Below are 15,138 nucleotides of genomic sequence, written 5' to 3' on the forward strand. Positions count from 1 at the left end.
TCAAATTTTGAACGGTGAAAAGCTAATTCAACTACTAGATTGACGGTTTCAAGCCCTAAAAATTGGGGATTTTCGGAGATAGAGAAAATTGATTGCACTGAAATGACGGTAAGCAAAAATCATGAAATCGAAGGATCCAGAAGCCAAAATCAGAAGATGGAAGATAGAGGAAGGAGGAAGATGAAATTGAAGTGTAAAAATAATTAAGGAATTAATTAAAAAGGTAAAAAATCAGAATTAAAAGTTTAATTTGGTCAAAATCGGGATTAAGCCCGTTGACCGTTAGTTTTTAACAGAAATGTTGAGGACCATAAAATCCAAAAGAAAACGTAAAATGGTCACATATTCAGAATCAGTTTTGGCTTTTACTCTTTATTAAATGAAAAATATTATTTGATTGTCTTAAGTTTAACATAAAAATGATAGGACGAAATTGAAAATGTTTGATATTTATTAAATTGTCTTAAATAATACTGTTGTATTAAAAATAAACATTTTCTTTTTGAGTTATCTCATTTTTTAAAATGAAACGTTTTTTTAAATGGACGTGAAATATTTCTTCAGTAATTTCATTGTGTAGTGTCACGATTATTACTTTATAAAAGATGGTCTGTGTAAGTTTTAATTTTTAAAAAATTAAACTACATTACTTTACATTTTATCGTTGAAATAGAATGGTCAATTTTCGATTGCCAAAGGGTTAGTGTCCGTGTAAAATGTCAGGTTCAAAATAAAAAATAAGAGACCATTATTAATTCTATTTTAAATAAATACTTTTAGAAAAAGTGATTTTCTCTTCGACCACAGAAATTATGTTGCAAGTTTTGACAGTTTTTTGACACGTTAGAATTTTGTAACCACTTGCAAATTGAAACAACAAATATCGTTATCTGACTATCTCACACTTACACACCAAAATTGCACAGAGAAAGGCAGTGAAGAACAATGGTGACTGTGTCCAGCTCTCCTGCAATGCAAAAGCTACAATCGGTAATAAATTCAAATCAATTTGGTTATTAATTAAGGGTGTTTGTGTTGATGAATTGTTTGTGGTTGTAACTTGTAAATGGCAGACACCACGAGTTCTGTGCAGGAAGAGAGAGAAAGAGAACAATTCTCCTTACAAAGTTATTGTTATCACTCCTCCGCCAAAAAGCCTCGGCGTTCGCTGTTTTCCTCCTGTGAGTTATTCATTTTCTTAATGTTGCATTCAATTCAATTTCTACTTGAATATTGGTCTCTTTAAAGCCATAAATTTTGACCTAATTATGGTATTTCCTGAACTTTCAAATTGGTTTAAAATTTAAAAAATTACTAAGTTGAGACATGACTTTTGGGCACATGATTAAGAAATTGTGTTGAAAAGTACGAAAGAGGAATAAAGTCGGAAAAATAAAGAGAGAGTAAAATAGATAGTGGAATAAAGTAAGAGTAATTGAATGTTTTATCTTTGGTTAAAAAAAGAAATGACTCAACTTAGTCGAGACATCCCAAAGTGGAATACGACTCAACTTAGACTTTACATTCTCTGTGTTATTTCTGTACCTGGCACAACTAGTCTAAAATATCATAAACGTTTCATGATTGCCCATGTAGAATAAGTTTTCGTTGAAAAATCTCTTTGGGTCGGGTTGGGTTATAACACACGGAATGTGAAGTTTCTGATATTTTAAATCAATTTAAAAATACATTATCTACTCTGAATTCGAATTTGTTACTGTTTGAACCATCACTATTTGTTATGCTTTTAATATTTGGAAATGGAACTCTGAGATCTTGCTCATACAAATTGACTTTGTATATTTGAGTGTGGCAGAATCTGCAGTGTGGTGAGAGTGTGACAATAGAAGGGCAGACATATACCATATCAGCTGTAACTCATCGTTATCAGCTCAGGAAAGGGAAATACGAACCTAGTGAGAAACGGCTTGATGTGTTATCAACTGGAAGATACTTAGTTAATTTGTATTTGGAAACTTTGCTTCAACAATCTTGATTACTTTTCTCACCATGCAATGGAATGTACAAACAGGACACGTTCTAGATTCGCAATAAATATTCCACTCTGAACATATGAACACAAACTGTTAGAGAACTTGCTTGTTGTGTAGTTTGTTTCCCGTATTTGATTGAACATGTACTATTAATCCGATGCATCAGGAACAATTCCCAGAAGACAATACAATCAGTGAAATTAGGAAATCTCCGATTGAACATACATATTATATTTGTCTGATAGGATATCTACGATCGAGCAACACTGAGATCAAAATTCGTAGGAGATAAGTTTTCTCTGCTAAAGAATATGATCTCTTGAATTTGGAGGTTACAGCAGTTGCTGCTGAAGATTCGAGGATATGTGCAAATTTCATGTCTTCAAGTGTCTGTTGTTGTTTATATCACTTCTCTCTTCTTCTGGTGATCGATCATATTGTTGATATAGAGCCCATTCCATTCCCTCTGTGTCTCGTTGGTATGTAGTGGCTGGCCCGTCTATATATAATTCTTGTTAAGGTCTTCTTGGAGCACATGAAAATTATATAACACACCAGTTTGGTGGTTATTTGGATTATCTGTATCTGGTAGACCAGATAGATTGGGCAAGCATGTCGAGTTTGTTGAGAATGTTGCAGCATTCGGTGAGCAGGATGATCTTGTGAAAGATACGATTTTGTTCCATCAAATACGACGGTAACTGTGTTGAAAGGGAGCATGATCTCTGTTGATGCTGACAAATGCAGTGAAAGGCTCAAACCCTAAGAGTAGAAGAAAAGGTTTCAGCTTCTCCATTCTCTACTTCTGAAATCTGAATTGTCTCCAAGATTCCAACTCACCAACTCCCCACTGTATTCCAATGTTTAGGATTCTGGAATACTAAGTATATTTGGTGCTTATTCGTTTGGTAAGATAAATGTTTATTTCATGCTCATTGTTGATTACTATGTACTTATTTTAAATTTACAAACTAGTAAATACACGTCTTCAAACTACTTGGAAGCTGGAAATATTGAAGGCTTGGAGTGGATTTATTAGATATCATGAAACTTTATTTTGGATGACATTTGATGTTAGAGCACTCCCAATGGAGTTCCCTAAAAACTCCCTTATTTCTCCCTAACTCCTGCCACATCAGCGCCACATCAGCACCAAAATTTATCCCCAGTTTTTAGCCAAGTGCTACATTGGTTTCTCCCTTATTTCTCCCTTATTTCTCCCTAACTCAACATTTCATTTTTACATCATTATTTTTTATATTATTTAATTTTCCCTACAAATGTATTTAATAAATAGACTAATAATGAACAATTCATCGTTGTATTAATCATTGGAAAATATAATACAACGAGAAAAAAAAAACTACAAATAAAAAACGCAAATAAACAAAGATTTAAAAAAAAAAAATCTAAGACGGAGGGGCCGGAGGGGCGTCGGGATCGAGCCCCAGCGTACTCTGCAGGTGTTGGATGCATTTCCAGAGGGCCGCCTTTTCTTCAGGGGTCCCGCCGCCGGTGAAGTACAGCGTGTACATCTGGGTCAGATTGGCGACATTGCTCGAATAAGTGGCTTTTTCTAAGTCGATGACGGATTCCGACGCGACTTCCGACGTTGCGCCCTTCCCCTTCCGCCTCCCCTTCGCCTTCTTCACTCCCTCCGGGCGCTCGTGCGGACCATCCCCACTCAAGTCGATGTGGGCCGCGCTCCCCTCGCTCTCCGAAACGCTAAGTCGCGAGCGCACCGATTTCCCGTGCAGCGCGTCGTGCATTCCCGTCCGGAATTTGGGGAGATCCTTCAGCTTATCGTAGATGTTCCAATACTTGAAGCCCTTCGTCGACAAGTACTGGCTACTATACATCCGGATGGCCTCATCTCGGACCATGTGCTCGTTCTGGCCACTCGTCATGTGAGTCATCAAGTTAGAATAAATACCGTTGAAGTGCCCGCAGTCCCTCATGAGGCGCTCCCAATGCCGACGGATCGCCTCGCTGCCATGGTCCTTCATTGAGGCAGTCTTGTGGCTCCTGTACTTCGCGGCAATCCGCTCCCAGAATATGATCTCAGTCTGGTAGTTGCTGCGCTCCGCGTCCTGTGACGTGTCCGCCCAGCAGTCGGCTATCAGCTCGGACTCTTGCAGAGTGTAAGTAGTCCTTACCCGCTTCGGCCTCTCATCGGAACCCGTATCAGTCGCAGCCGACGACGCCGGCGCCTTCCCCCTCCCGCTCCTAGAAGGCGGCTCGGTGGGCGTTTCTTCCACCTCGAAGTCCTCCGCGCTCAGTGTCGCGGCCTGAGATTCTTGGTCGCCTGGGGTTGATCCGGGGGTGTCGAACTGGGGCCGATACACATCGTCGGCTGGAAAGGGCATTCTGCCGGCAGAGTTGAAGTACGGAGAAAGTCTCCGCGCCGGAGGAGTCTGCAAAGGAGACGGACCCCCGTATGGAAGTTGGCCGGGAGGAGAACCCATCGCCAACAACGACTGCATCCACTGCTCGTTTGCTTCATCCGTGTTGGGAATTTGTGAACTCGACTCTTTCCCCTTACCCTTATCCTTACCCGATCGGGAACTTTTCTTCCAAAAGCTCATAATTTTGATGAAAATTGAAGATTGGGAGAAGAGATTGAAAATGGAGAGAATGAAGATTGTGGGTGATGAATGGAGGAAGTGGAGGAAATATTTATAGGGGTGGAATGTAAAATAGCCGTTGGGTTCAAAAAAAAAAAAAAAAAATTTTAATTATCGCCGATTATCGCCGAGCGTCGCCACAGTGGCCGGCGATCGCTCGGCGATAATCCGGCGTTAGAACGCCACTCGGCGAAGCAACGGCAACATTATCGCCGAATTATCGCCGACTTCGCCACAATGGCCGGCGATAATTCGGCGATAACCGGCGATTTATCGCCGAGAATTCGCCACCTCCATTGGGAATGCTCTTAGTGGATTGAATAGTTGTGTGTATTTATTTTTCAGTTTTTAGGCTTTTTGGATTTTTGAAATTTCATACAATTTCTGTTTAGTTTGGTTTTTGTAGTTGTGTTTTCAGATTTTGTAGTTATATTTTCAGTGAATTCGACCAGTACATTTTCAAATTAAAAAAAAAATGGTTTTCATGCTTCCGTTTGAAAAAAAAAATCAAATCGAAAACAGAATGCTTACTCCTAAGGAGGACCATAGATGAAACTCCTTATTATCGGTAGGTAAGAAGAGGTATAATCTTCAACCATGAAATTTTAACCCTCAAAATTGAAGACTAAAATGTTGGAATTTGAATATATCATATGAAAACAAGTTAACTAATAATCTATCAGTATATAAAAAGGCGAGTTTTTGAAAAAGTTATTTAGGCATTTTATTTGAATAAATATACAATTTGCCATTTATAAAAAGAGGCCGCGAACTAAAACTAATGTCAGAGTTTCAAATAAAAATCATCATATTATTCCGTATTTTCAAATCCATGTTATGAATTAAAACGTATTTTTAGTGAACTAATCTGAAGCCTCGTCTTTTCTATCATCATTTTAGTATCATGTTTCACTAGCATTGTGTTATGGAGTGATAAGGCAGTAAGAATCAATGGATAAATAACTCAAAAATAAAAGAACATAAAATAAATCTCAAGTTTTTATAAACAAGAATCAACAGAACTTGAAAATAAAATAGATAATAATCCTCTCACCAAGGCTCGGTTTTCACCGCCTAATAGCTTTGATCTCTCTGGATACATTCTTCAAAATCCCCTATGGAATATATAAGAGTGCAGTAGACAATAATCCCACCAAATTTCCTCTAATTAATTCAATTATTCAATCAATCCCTAATTTATTTAATTCCTATGAAATCCTAACTTTCTTAATTTAAAAACTAAATCAAAGATAATGCAGTAGGCCAAGAAATCAGCAATTAGTTGGATCCAGTCACCATCCTTTCCATTCCTTGTAATCGATATCACTAACTCGGGATTAATTATTCATATTAATTGATTAATAATTGAAAATGCTAAATAAATTAAAAATTCAAGCTTATTATATAATATTATTTCAAATAAATTTGAATAGAACGATGATAAAAGCCATCATCTCTCATAAACGTAGTCAATGGTTCTCTTTGCATAGCATGGGCAAAGATCTTATTTGGTTACCCTAGATTTATAAATTTAATGTTAAATTTATTATTTGGTGAAAGTGAAATTAATTATGACCTCACTTGGGAATATACTAAGCTTATTTTTTTAATGATGAAACTCTTATCATGTAGTGTACAACATTCTTTATCGTATGTCGTTGTTGCACTGCAGTTGTCACAATGATCTTCATCGTTAATTTATTGTTAAAAATAAACTATTAATCATTTGTTGTATTCGATATTTGGTAAAATAATAATAATATGAAGCTCTCTATGACTATTTGGAATTTCAATTTTCTATTTTGATATAGAATTCAAATCATGAAATTGAAAATTTTGGAACCATGTTCCCAAACACACCCTTAGGGATTTCATATTTTTCATTCAAAAAAGTTTAGTAAAAAGGATGCAATATAAGTACAAATCTAGACTCTCAGGAAAGATTCCCTATTCCAAAATGAAAACATGTTGTGATCAGCTTGGATCAGATACTCCATATACTCTATAATGGTGTCAATATCCTCCAGGATAGAGCTGTGGACCGTTCAAGGTGTGTGCTCTCTTGTCCATTCCTGAAAGTGGCGGTAACACAAATTCTAATCCTGAGAGTTCCTCTTCATCACCCCTCATCTCTTACCAAGATTTTAATATCAATGTGGAAAGCTGCTATGCTATGCATGAGGAGTTCCTTGCCCTCCTAAGGAACAAAACATGGATTCTGACCACACTACCTTTGGCAAAAATCTCATAGGTTGCACATGGATATTCAAAATTAAAAATACTAATGACAAGTGATAGATGGTAACTAACATTAGATAAACATGATACATATCACTTTGTTTTTGTTTAGCTGTTTGATTTATTTCTTTGTTTTCTCATTATGTTGCTCTGTTTTTGTTATCACTTTTAAAATCTCCTAAATAACCATGCCAAAAATGTGGCGCAAGTATTTAGAGATTAGAGATATCCCCACTTCACAAACAACACTATTTCCAAGATTTACAACAAATCGGCACATAAATGAGAAGAGAGAAATAGTAGTAAAACATAGTAATGAAAAGAGATAGATGGTAACTAAGATTAGATAAGTATGATACATATCATAAATGATTGGAATATACGTTGCTAACAATTTGTAACAGATTAAGTTTGTTGCTAATATTTTTGATCCCTTTTTGATTCCAACAAGTTACAAGCAAATTTGGTACACTGCTAATTCGTTACTAACAATTTGTAACAGACTAAGTCTGTTGCTAACGTTTTCGATCTCTTTTTGATGCCAACAATTTAGGAACGGATTTGGTACATTGCTAATTCGTTGCTAACAATTTGCAACACACTAAGTTTGTTGCTAAATTTTTCGATCCCCTTTTGATGCCAACAATTATCAACAGACACCTTCTGCTACTAATTCGTTACTAAACCAATAGTAGCACAATGTTGGTAGTTGCTAAATTTTAGCAGCAAGGAATTTACAAGCAGTGTAGATATGTTGCTAATCCGCTGCTAACCCATTTTACTAGCAGAATTATGAGAATTAGTAACAAAATTTTCGCTAGTAAACCGACAGTTTTTTGTAGTATACTAACCAAACATAGTTGGATGCAAGAGTTAAATATTACTCCAAAACATACAACTACATAGTGATGATGATCAAGCAGAAGCAGTGCGATGCATGGTGACTTTACCCGCAAGTTCTTCCTTGTTATTCCCAACCTTGTCAATCACCTTCCCTTGTTTGAAGAACACAAAGAAGGGTAATGTGTCGACTTTGTACTCCTTAAGTGGATTCTGCACCCATTGTACAAAGTTAGAGATACAATCCTGATCGATCAAACAACATGAATGGGAAGCACAACTACATACATTATAGTCATCCACATCCACCTTGATGAATATAGCATCGGGTGTCTTCTCAGCTATCTCGCCCAAAATAGGCCTCAGCCATGAAACACCAAGCTCCACAACCACCTAATCACAACATAGTTAAGCAGCAATAAAGCATAAACATAAAGATTCACATTATTCACCAGTGTGTTGGTTTGGATAAAGTTATGGAAAAGTGTGTTCCATTCAGAGAGTGAGTCACAGCAAATGACTTGTTGCGAAGCCAATATCTTTGGGTCGAATCGAAATGTGGAAACTCCAAAGATAAGAGAATGAGTATTTTTATCCTTATAATAATTGGGATTGTCGTCATCATACCGATTAAGACCAACCACAAACGCATAACTGCGATCTATCGGATAGGGCATGCGTTCTTGCTTTTCATGCTCGGAAGCATATGTCTTTCCATGCTCGTCACACCATTTATCCAACAAATCGGTTACACCACTGCCAGATATTAGTGTTGTCACAGATCGGATGCCACCGCCACCGCCGGAAAGGAGCTTTTTCAAGGCAAAAAGTGTTTGTTTCGACATGTCATACCAACTTCTGAAAATCAGCATCAAAATTATGAATCCCCAAAATTCATGGATGGTGGTATATCTTTAGCAAACAAGTGACACAAAAATTCACATGATAGTTAGTACCTTCAATCAGATATTTTTGGCGCTCACAGCTTTCTTCAAGTTGTGATTTAGGGCACCGGTAACTTGATAATCAAGTAATCGGATGAGATCTATTTAATGGATGCAGAGTCCAATTTTTAGTGGACTTAAAATAAGCAGCTCATTGTGACTCGTCTCTTCCTTTCTCTCTTTTTGAATTAAAATTAAATCAGCCAGCTCTGTCAACTTTAAATGCATTTACCTATTTCAATTTAAATTATTTTTCTGTTGAACTTCTGTTGATATTTTTCTGTTGATGTTTTTTGTGATCTGTTGACATTTTTCAATGGTCCAGATCATAGTTTTGAGTTTGTACAATATTTAGAGTTTTCATTTAATCACATTCCATGGTAAGCATAACCTAAAATTATCTAAAAATGGCATCCGTATTTTTCATATCCGAATTTTATAAAATGACATAAAACAAACTAAGCATGACCTAAAACAAACTAACAATGTCTTACAATGACCTAAAACAAGTTAACCATGGGGGTTCAACAATTTGGTCTTTAAAATTAGTTCGGCATTGATTATAACCCTCAATACAAAATCCATACCAAATCCTGACCATGAGATTGGGCAATCTAATGGTCAATAATTAATCAAAAACATGGAGGGTCATTATTAAGCAATTTTAAGTCATATTATAAATTTTGGGTTTGAGGTCATGTTAAGATTATTTTAGGTCATCCTTTCTATAATAACCTATAAATACACTAGCAATGACCTAAATATGATTTCCGTATGATTGTTTTTGCATTTTTGTATTAAGATTGATATTTGCATAGATCAAAACCCGTAGAATTCGATGATAACTTAAAGTTCCTTTGGCTCTATTTTAAAATTAGTAGATGATAGAAAGAGTGAAAAACTAGTTCATGTGAGTTAGATAATTACATTTCTTTTTAAAATTGAAATATATTTTTTTATTGGGATATTGGTTCCTAAAAGTCTAAAACCATGAACTTTGGCTAAAATTTGGTATTTCTCATGAACTTTAAAATATCACAAACTTTACACTTTGTTGGTATTTTTTCCTAACTAACCCAAATAAGAGATTTCATCAAAATTTTATTTTGTGGACAATGTGATACGTTTTATGATATTTTAAACGACTTTTTAAGATCATAACAAGTAGAATAAAAAGTCACATAGAAAGCCACTTTGATTTAATTGTGTCTAGTATGTTAAAAATTTCTCGTAAGTTAGTCAAATATGGTGATAGACATACCGTGGGAAATACCAAACAAAGAGCAAAGTTTGTGATATTTTAGACTAATTTTAAAGTTCGTGGAAAATACCAAATTTGGACTAAAGTTGAAAGTTCGGATTTTTTTTGCATGAAATAATGTAAGAGACATAGACATTAAACGAATATATTTGTACATTACGATCAGTATGAATTCAACAAACACTAAGTAAAACAAGAGCTTTGAAGTTTGGGTTGGTACTCTGCCCTAGCCCCAGGGATAGCATAACCCTAGGGGATGGGAACTAAGTTCGGGCCACTGGGCTTACCTACAAGAAGTTGTCAGTACTATACCCTAGCCCAATGGATAAGTTAACACTAGGGAAATGACTCTAACACTACAAAAAAATGTCAGTTTACCGATGGAATTAGCGATGAAAAATTTTCGCTACGAATTAGCGACGGTATTACCGACAGAATTTTCCATCGCTCATTTTTTTCCTTTTTAATTAATGTATTTTCCGTCGGTAATTCCAGTCGGTAAAAAGTTTACCGACGAGGGTTTTACCGATGGAAATGTCCCTACAATCCGTCGGTAAAAACCTCGTTGGTAATTTTTTTTTACCGACGAAAAATACAATAATTAAAAAGGAAAAAAATTAGCGACGGAAAATTCCGTCGGTAATTCTGTCGCTAATTCGTAGCGAAAATTTTTCGTCGCTAATTCCGTCAGTAAACTAACAATTTTTTGTAGGGTAACTCCCTGCCCTTAGGGCGTTCTGTTACTGAGTCGGTACTACACCCTAGCCCTATGGACTGCTAAATCCTTGGGAAATGGATTTAACTTTCGGTCCTTAGAGAACAAATAAAAATCTACATTACTCAGTAAGAGACATATACATTAAGCCATTATAATTGTACATTGAAAAAAGTTAATTCAACTACATTAAGTCAAACACGAACTTTGATGTCTGGGTTGGTACTATGCCCTATAGCCCCATGGATAGCTTAACCCTAGGGGATTGGAACTAATTTCGGGCAATTGGGGTCCCCTACGGAGAGTTGTGAGTACTATCTCCTAGCCCCAATGGATAATTTGACCATAGAGGAATGGTTCTAACTCCCTGTCCTTAGTGAAACATTGTGTTAAGCCCTTGGGGAATGGGATTTAACTTCCGACCCTTAGGGAACAAATAAAAATCTACATTACTCAATAAGATACATATACATTAAACGACTATATTAATACATTAGAATCAGTATGAATTTTCGAGCTATCCATGCAAAATATAACAACGTATTATCTACATTATTCAAACGCAAGATATACATTATATAGTACTCACAACTCTCCGTAGAGGACCCCAATTTCCCGAAATTAGTTCCAATCCCCTGGGGGCTAGGGCATAGTACCAACCCAGACATCAAAGTTCGTGTGTGACTTAATATAGTTGAATTTATTTTTTTATAGTATGAATATAGTGGTTTAATGTATGTCTCTTAGTGAGTAATGTAAATTTTTATAAGTGTGTATAATTCATTTTTATACGATAAGAACTGCTAACAAAAGAAATTCTATGTTGGAATATGCATTTCAAATGTTAAAATTACGTGAATAAGTTAATTAAGGTAAATAATTTTAAAATTAAATAAAAACAAAATCACGTAATGGATTAAAGAATGAGAGATTTAAGGAATATGCATATAACCGTCCCATTTGTACTCTCATATATGCCCTTTATGATTTTTTTAATAATTTTCATCAATTCCATGCGGCAAAATACAGGACATTAGATGCACAAAATCGTGAAGCCTATATTAGTTTTGTGTTTTAGTACTATTTAGCATTAGGATATGAATACATCCCTACATTTATATATATAGGGTTGTGATCAATTGAGAACTTTTAACCTAATTGAGAATTGAGATCCATTTTCAGCCACTCATTTTTATTAAATGAGTGGTCCAGAATTTACCACATGAAAAATATTTTTAAATGAATTAATTATGAAAGGGTACAATGGTAATTTTATGTTTTAACTAGGGTTCAGCAAATAGCACGCGGGTCACACTCCGCCCCCTTCCCCTGCACCACAATCCCTCAAGCCTTCGTCACCCCCAATTCCGGTTCCTCCCCCAATTAACTCTCTCTCTAACTCCTCCACGAAAGATCAATCCATCCGGCGACTTCGATTCCCCGCTCCGGCCATTCCTCCGGCACGGTCTTCTCCGTCTCAATCCGGAATAGATTTGCACCAGCAGCGGCGCCTACTTCAGTTTCCTAACAATGTCAGGCACCGAATCCTGCAGCCACGAATCGATTTTCGCCAGAGGATCGCCGCCTCTGGTGCGCGAATCAATCGATTCCTCGCTCCCGTGATGAGCTGGGGGAAGTGTTGGCCAGATCGATGCGGAGGGGAATTGCCGTAGGGGTTTGAATTGTTAGAGTTTGTATACTAGAAATCACGTTTCGAGTGATTGAATACTGTAAAACTCTTATTTTATTTTCCAAGGAATAAAACAGATTATTTTTTGTCATAATGTTGTTATGTTTTACATTTAATGGATGTTTTATTGCATGTTTAAATGAATAAGTTAACTTAACAAAGTCTAAGTCTTTGTTTTAGTAGACCGGTTGTGGGCGGCGTCCACTTTAAGGTAACACGGTCAGTCATAAACAAAGAAAAAGAAGAATTTCACGACCTAGATGGAATTAGACTATCCATCGTGAAAGGTTGCAATGTCAGTCTGCATATTTCTAAGTCTTACTGAAATAAGATGACATTGGTGCGGTAAAGCACTGAACGGATCTAACAATAAGACTTGTCTTTGTGCTATCTACTGAAAGGCGGGGTCTTGATAAATATTTGTTTCTTAATCAATGTAGGTTAGCATTGAGCATACGGTATTGATTATGCATTACTTTGACGTATCAAATGGTGCGAGTTTTTCGTAACCCAATAATCCTGATATATTGGGTAGTGGTGATTAATATCTAGCGGTGCTAGGATCGCTATTATGTTGAATCGTGCACGAGGTGGGTCTCGTTTGATAATGTCCTCAAGAGGAGCGCGAAACAAGGTATTATTATGAGGAACCTAGCTAGTTGGAGTTTGATCACTCTATGAATAATAAATAAGTGTTTCATGCTAAATCCACTCTTGGAATTAATAAGAAATTAATTAATTAAGTCCATAGCAAACATTAATTAATTAATGGACATTTTTTATCTTAAGCGCGGGAAATGAAAGTTAAAACGGAAACCCGGATTACTTATAATTTTGGATTTGAATGGGGAGAGTTTAATATTACTTCTGTAGTGGCTGCTCGTAATATTCCAATTAAAGCTTATATTAAATTGTGGGTTCAATTTAATTAGTAAAAAGTAAATTGGATGAGCCCATATCTAAAACCTTCCATAGATCCATGTCTGGGCCCAAAAGGAACTTAATATAAATAGGAGAATAAAGGAGACAGAAATAACACAATTTTATTTCTAAAAAATTTCGTCCCCCCCCCCCTTATAGGAGTTGGACGATTTTTCCTCTCCTCCGTGGAGTAGAATTTCTGTCTTCTTTATTTAAGTCCTAGTATTCCGGTGAGATCATCCCACACTGATATTGGAGTACAGTTCGGAAACCAGAGAGAAGATTCGTGGTCTAGTATTCAAAGCGTCACGTGGAGAAGTCGCTAGCCATCGTCAATTCTTTGGAGAATTAATTAGGTATTATTTCTGCTCCGTAGAAAAGCATGTTTTAGGTTTCAATTATACTTAAAGCATGATTAATTCAAGTTATGAGCATGATACATGTGAAAATTACGCGAATAGATTTTGTCTAAATAATATGCTAAATAGATTTTATTATTATGTGATTTATTTGTTCGATTAATAATTAAATTTAAATATTCAAAACCGCACGCTTCCGCTGCCAGTTCCTTCATGAATTTCTTCGTTCGGATTGGGGTGAAATTTTGATTTGGTTTGTTTAGGTGGATGGTAGTATAAATTGAAGAAAAATGGTTGGCATGTTGTTGAAATCATTTCTTGGTTTGTTGCAGTGTGGTATGTAATGAGAAAATTTTAGTAACAGAGATTTGCTTCATAATAAATTTGGCTGATTTGTTTTGCAATTGTAGTGAATTTTAGTAGGCGGATGAGATTATCAGTTGTGTTGGATGTGAGGTGGATTGGGGAATAAGTTTAATCATAATGCACTCTAGGTATTTGGTGATATTCACCGGTTGGGGTTTTGCCATCTCCCTTTTTTAATATTGCTGTTGACATTAATTATATGTAAAACGTTGCTGTTGACATAATTATATAGTTTGTTGACATGAAAATGTTTATTCTTGACATTTCTTATATAGCTCGTTGACATAATAACGTTTGTTGTTGACATGAATTATATAGGTCGTTGATATAAATTTTGTGAAAAATGTTGTTGACATAAATTATATGTAAAACATTGTTGTTGACATGAATTATACGTAAAATATTTTTGTTGACATAAATAATATAGGTTGTTGACATGAAAATATTTGTTGTTGAGATTAATTATTTATAGAATGTTGTTATTGACATAATAGTTGACATAAATAACGTTGTTGACATCGTAGTTGACATAAATAACGTTTGCTGTTGACATCGTAGTTGACATAATGTCTCCGTAGTTGACATCGCGTGAAATGACAATTATGCCCCCTAGTTGACATAATGTCTGAGTAGTTGACATCGTGCGAAAATTGTGAATGAGTGGCTAAAAATGCATCTTAGTTATCAATTAGACCCAAAAATCTCAACCTAACAAGACGCTATATATACATATATAAAAATATATCCCTAAAATCTAGCTCTAAAAAGCCGCTTCCAATATCACAAATATATAAGTTTTACACGTGTATAAAATTATATTTCCAAAATAAGAAAATAACTTTATAATCTGGCTTTAAAATCGCCTCCAAGATTACACGTATACAAAATTTTATTTCTAAAAAGGAAAATATCCCTATAATCTAAAATATAGCTATAACATACCACTTTCAATATCACAAATATATAAGTTTTTATTTTCAAACAAAGAAAATATATCTATAATCTAGCCTTAAAAATCGCCTCCAAGATTACACATATATAAAATTTTATTTATAAAAAGGAAAATATCCCTATAATCAGCCCATGAATTACACAATTACACACAATTAAATACTACTACATGCTAACCTAGAAAAACTGCTAGGTCTCATCTTCTTCTCCAAATGTTTACGTACCAGTACCATCT

General features: G+C 35.5%; 2 protein-coding genes across 2 annotated transcripts; one reads left to right on the forward strand and one right to left on the reverse strand.

Annotated features, from left to right (window-relative positions):
* The first annotated feature begins 829 nt into the window (after positions 1 to 829).
* LOC125202017 (uncharacterized) lies at positions 830 to 2,084 on the forward strand. The gene is made up of 3 exons (XM_048100328.2): positions 830 to 990; positions 1,074 to 1,181; positions 1,817 to 2,084. The coding sequence occupies exons 1-3, from the start codon at positions 946 to 948 to the stop codon at positions 1,994 to 1,996; spliced, it is 333 nt and encodes a 110-aa protein (XP_047956285.1). The 5' UTR covers positions 830 to 945; the 3' UTR covers positions 1,997 to 2,084.
* A 5,687-nt stretch (positions 2,085 to 7,771) lies between these two features.
* LOC148931556 (thioredoxin H-type-like) lies at positions 7,772 to 8,541 on the reverse strand. Its single transcript, XM_089064823.1, has 3 exons — positions 8,338 to 8,541; positions 7,985 to 8,089; positions 7,772 to 7,909 (listed from the first exon to the last, which is right to left on the reverse strand). The coding sequence occupies exons 1-3, from the start codon at positions 8,539 to 8,541 to the stop codon at positions 7,772 to 7,774; spliced, it is 447 nt and encodes a 148-aa protein (XP_088920949.1).
* Between the last annotated feature and the right edge of the window lie 6,597 nt (positions 8,542 to 15,138).

Source organism: Salvia hispanica, chromosome 2, assembly GCF_029641045.1.
Source record: "Salvia hispanica isolate PSC_SH4W2 chromosome 2, Shi_PSC_v1, whole genome shotgun sequence".
NCBI lineage: Eukaryota > Viridiplantae > Streptophyta > Magnoliopsida > Lamiales > Lamiaceae > Salvia > Salvia hispanica.

Coding starts and splice junctions, on each gene's coding strand:
- LOC148931556 (XM_089064823.1), bottom strand. CDS start 8,541: ATGTCGAAACAAACACTTTTTGCCTTGAAAAAGCTCCTTTCCGGCGGT. Junction 8,090..8,337: donor ATCGCAGTTATGCGTTTGTG/GTTGGTCTTAAT, acceptor TGTTGTGATTAG/GTGGTTGTGGAGCTTGGTGT. Junction 7,910..7,984: donor TGGATGTGGATGACTATAAT/GTATGTAGTTGT, acceptor CAATGGGTGCAG/AATCCACTTAAGGAGTACAA.
- LOC125202017 (XM_048100328.2), top strand. CDS start 946: ATGGTGACTGTGTCCAGCTCTCCTGCAATGCAAAAGCTACAATCG. Junction 991..1,073: donor CAATGCAAAAGCTACAATCG/GTAATAAATTCA, acceptor TGTAAATGGCAG/ACACCACGAGTTCTGTGCAG. Junction 1,182..1,816: donor GCGTTCGCTGTTTTCCTCCT/GTGAGTTATTCA, acceptor TGAGTGTGGCAG/AATCTGCAGTGTGGTGAGAG.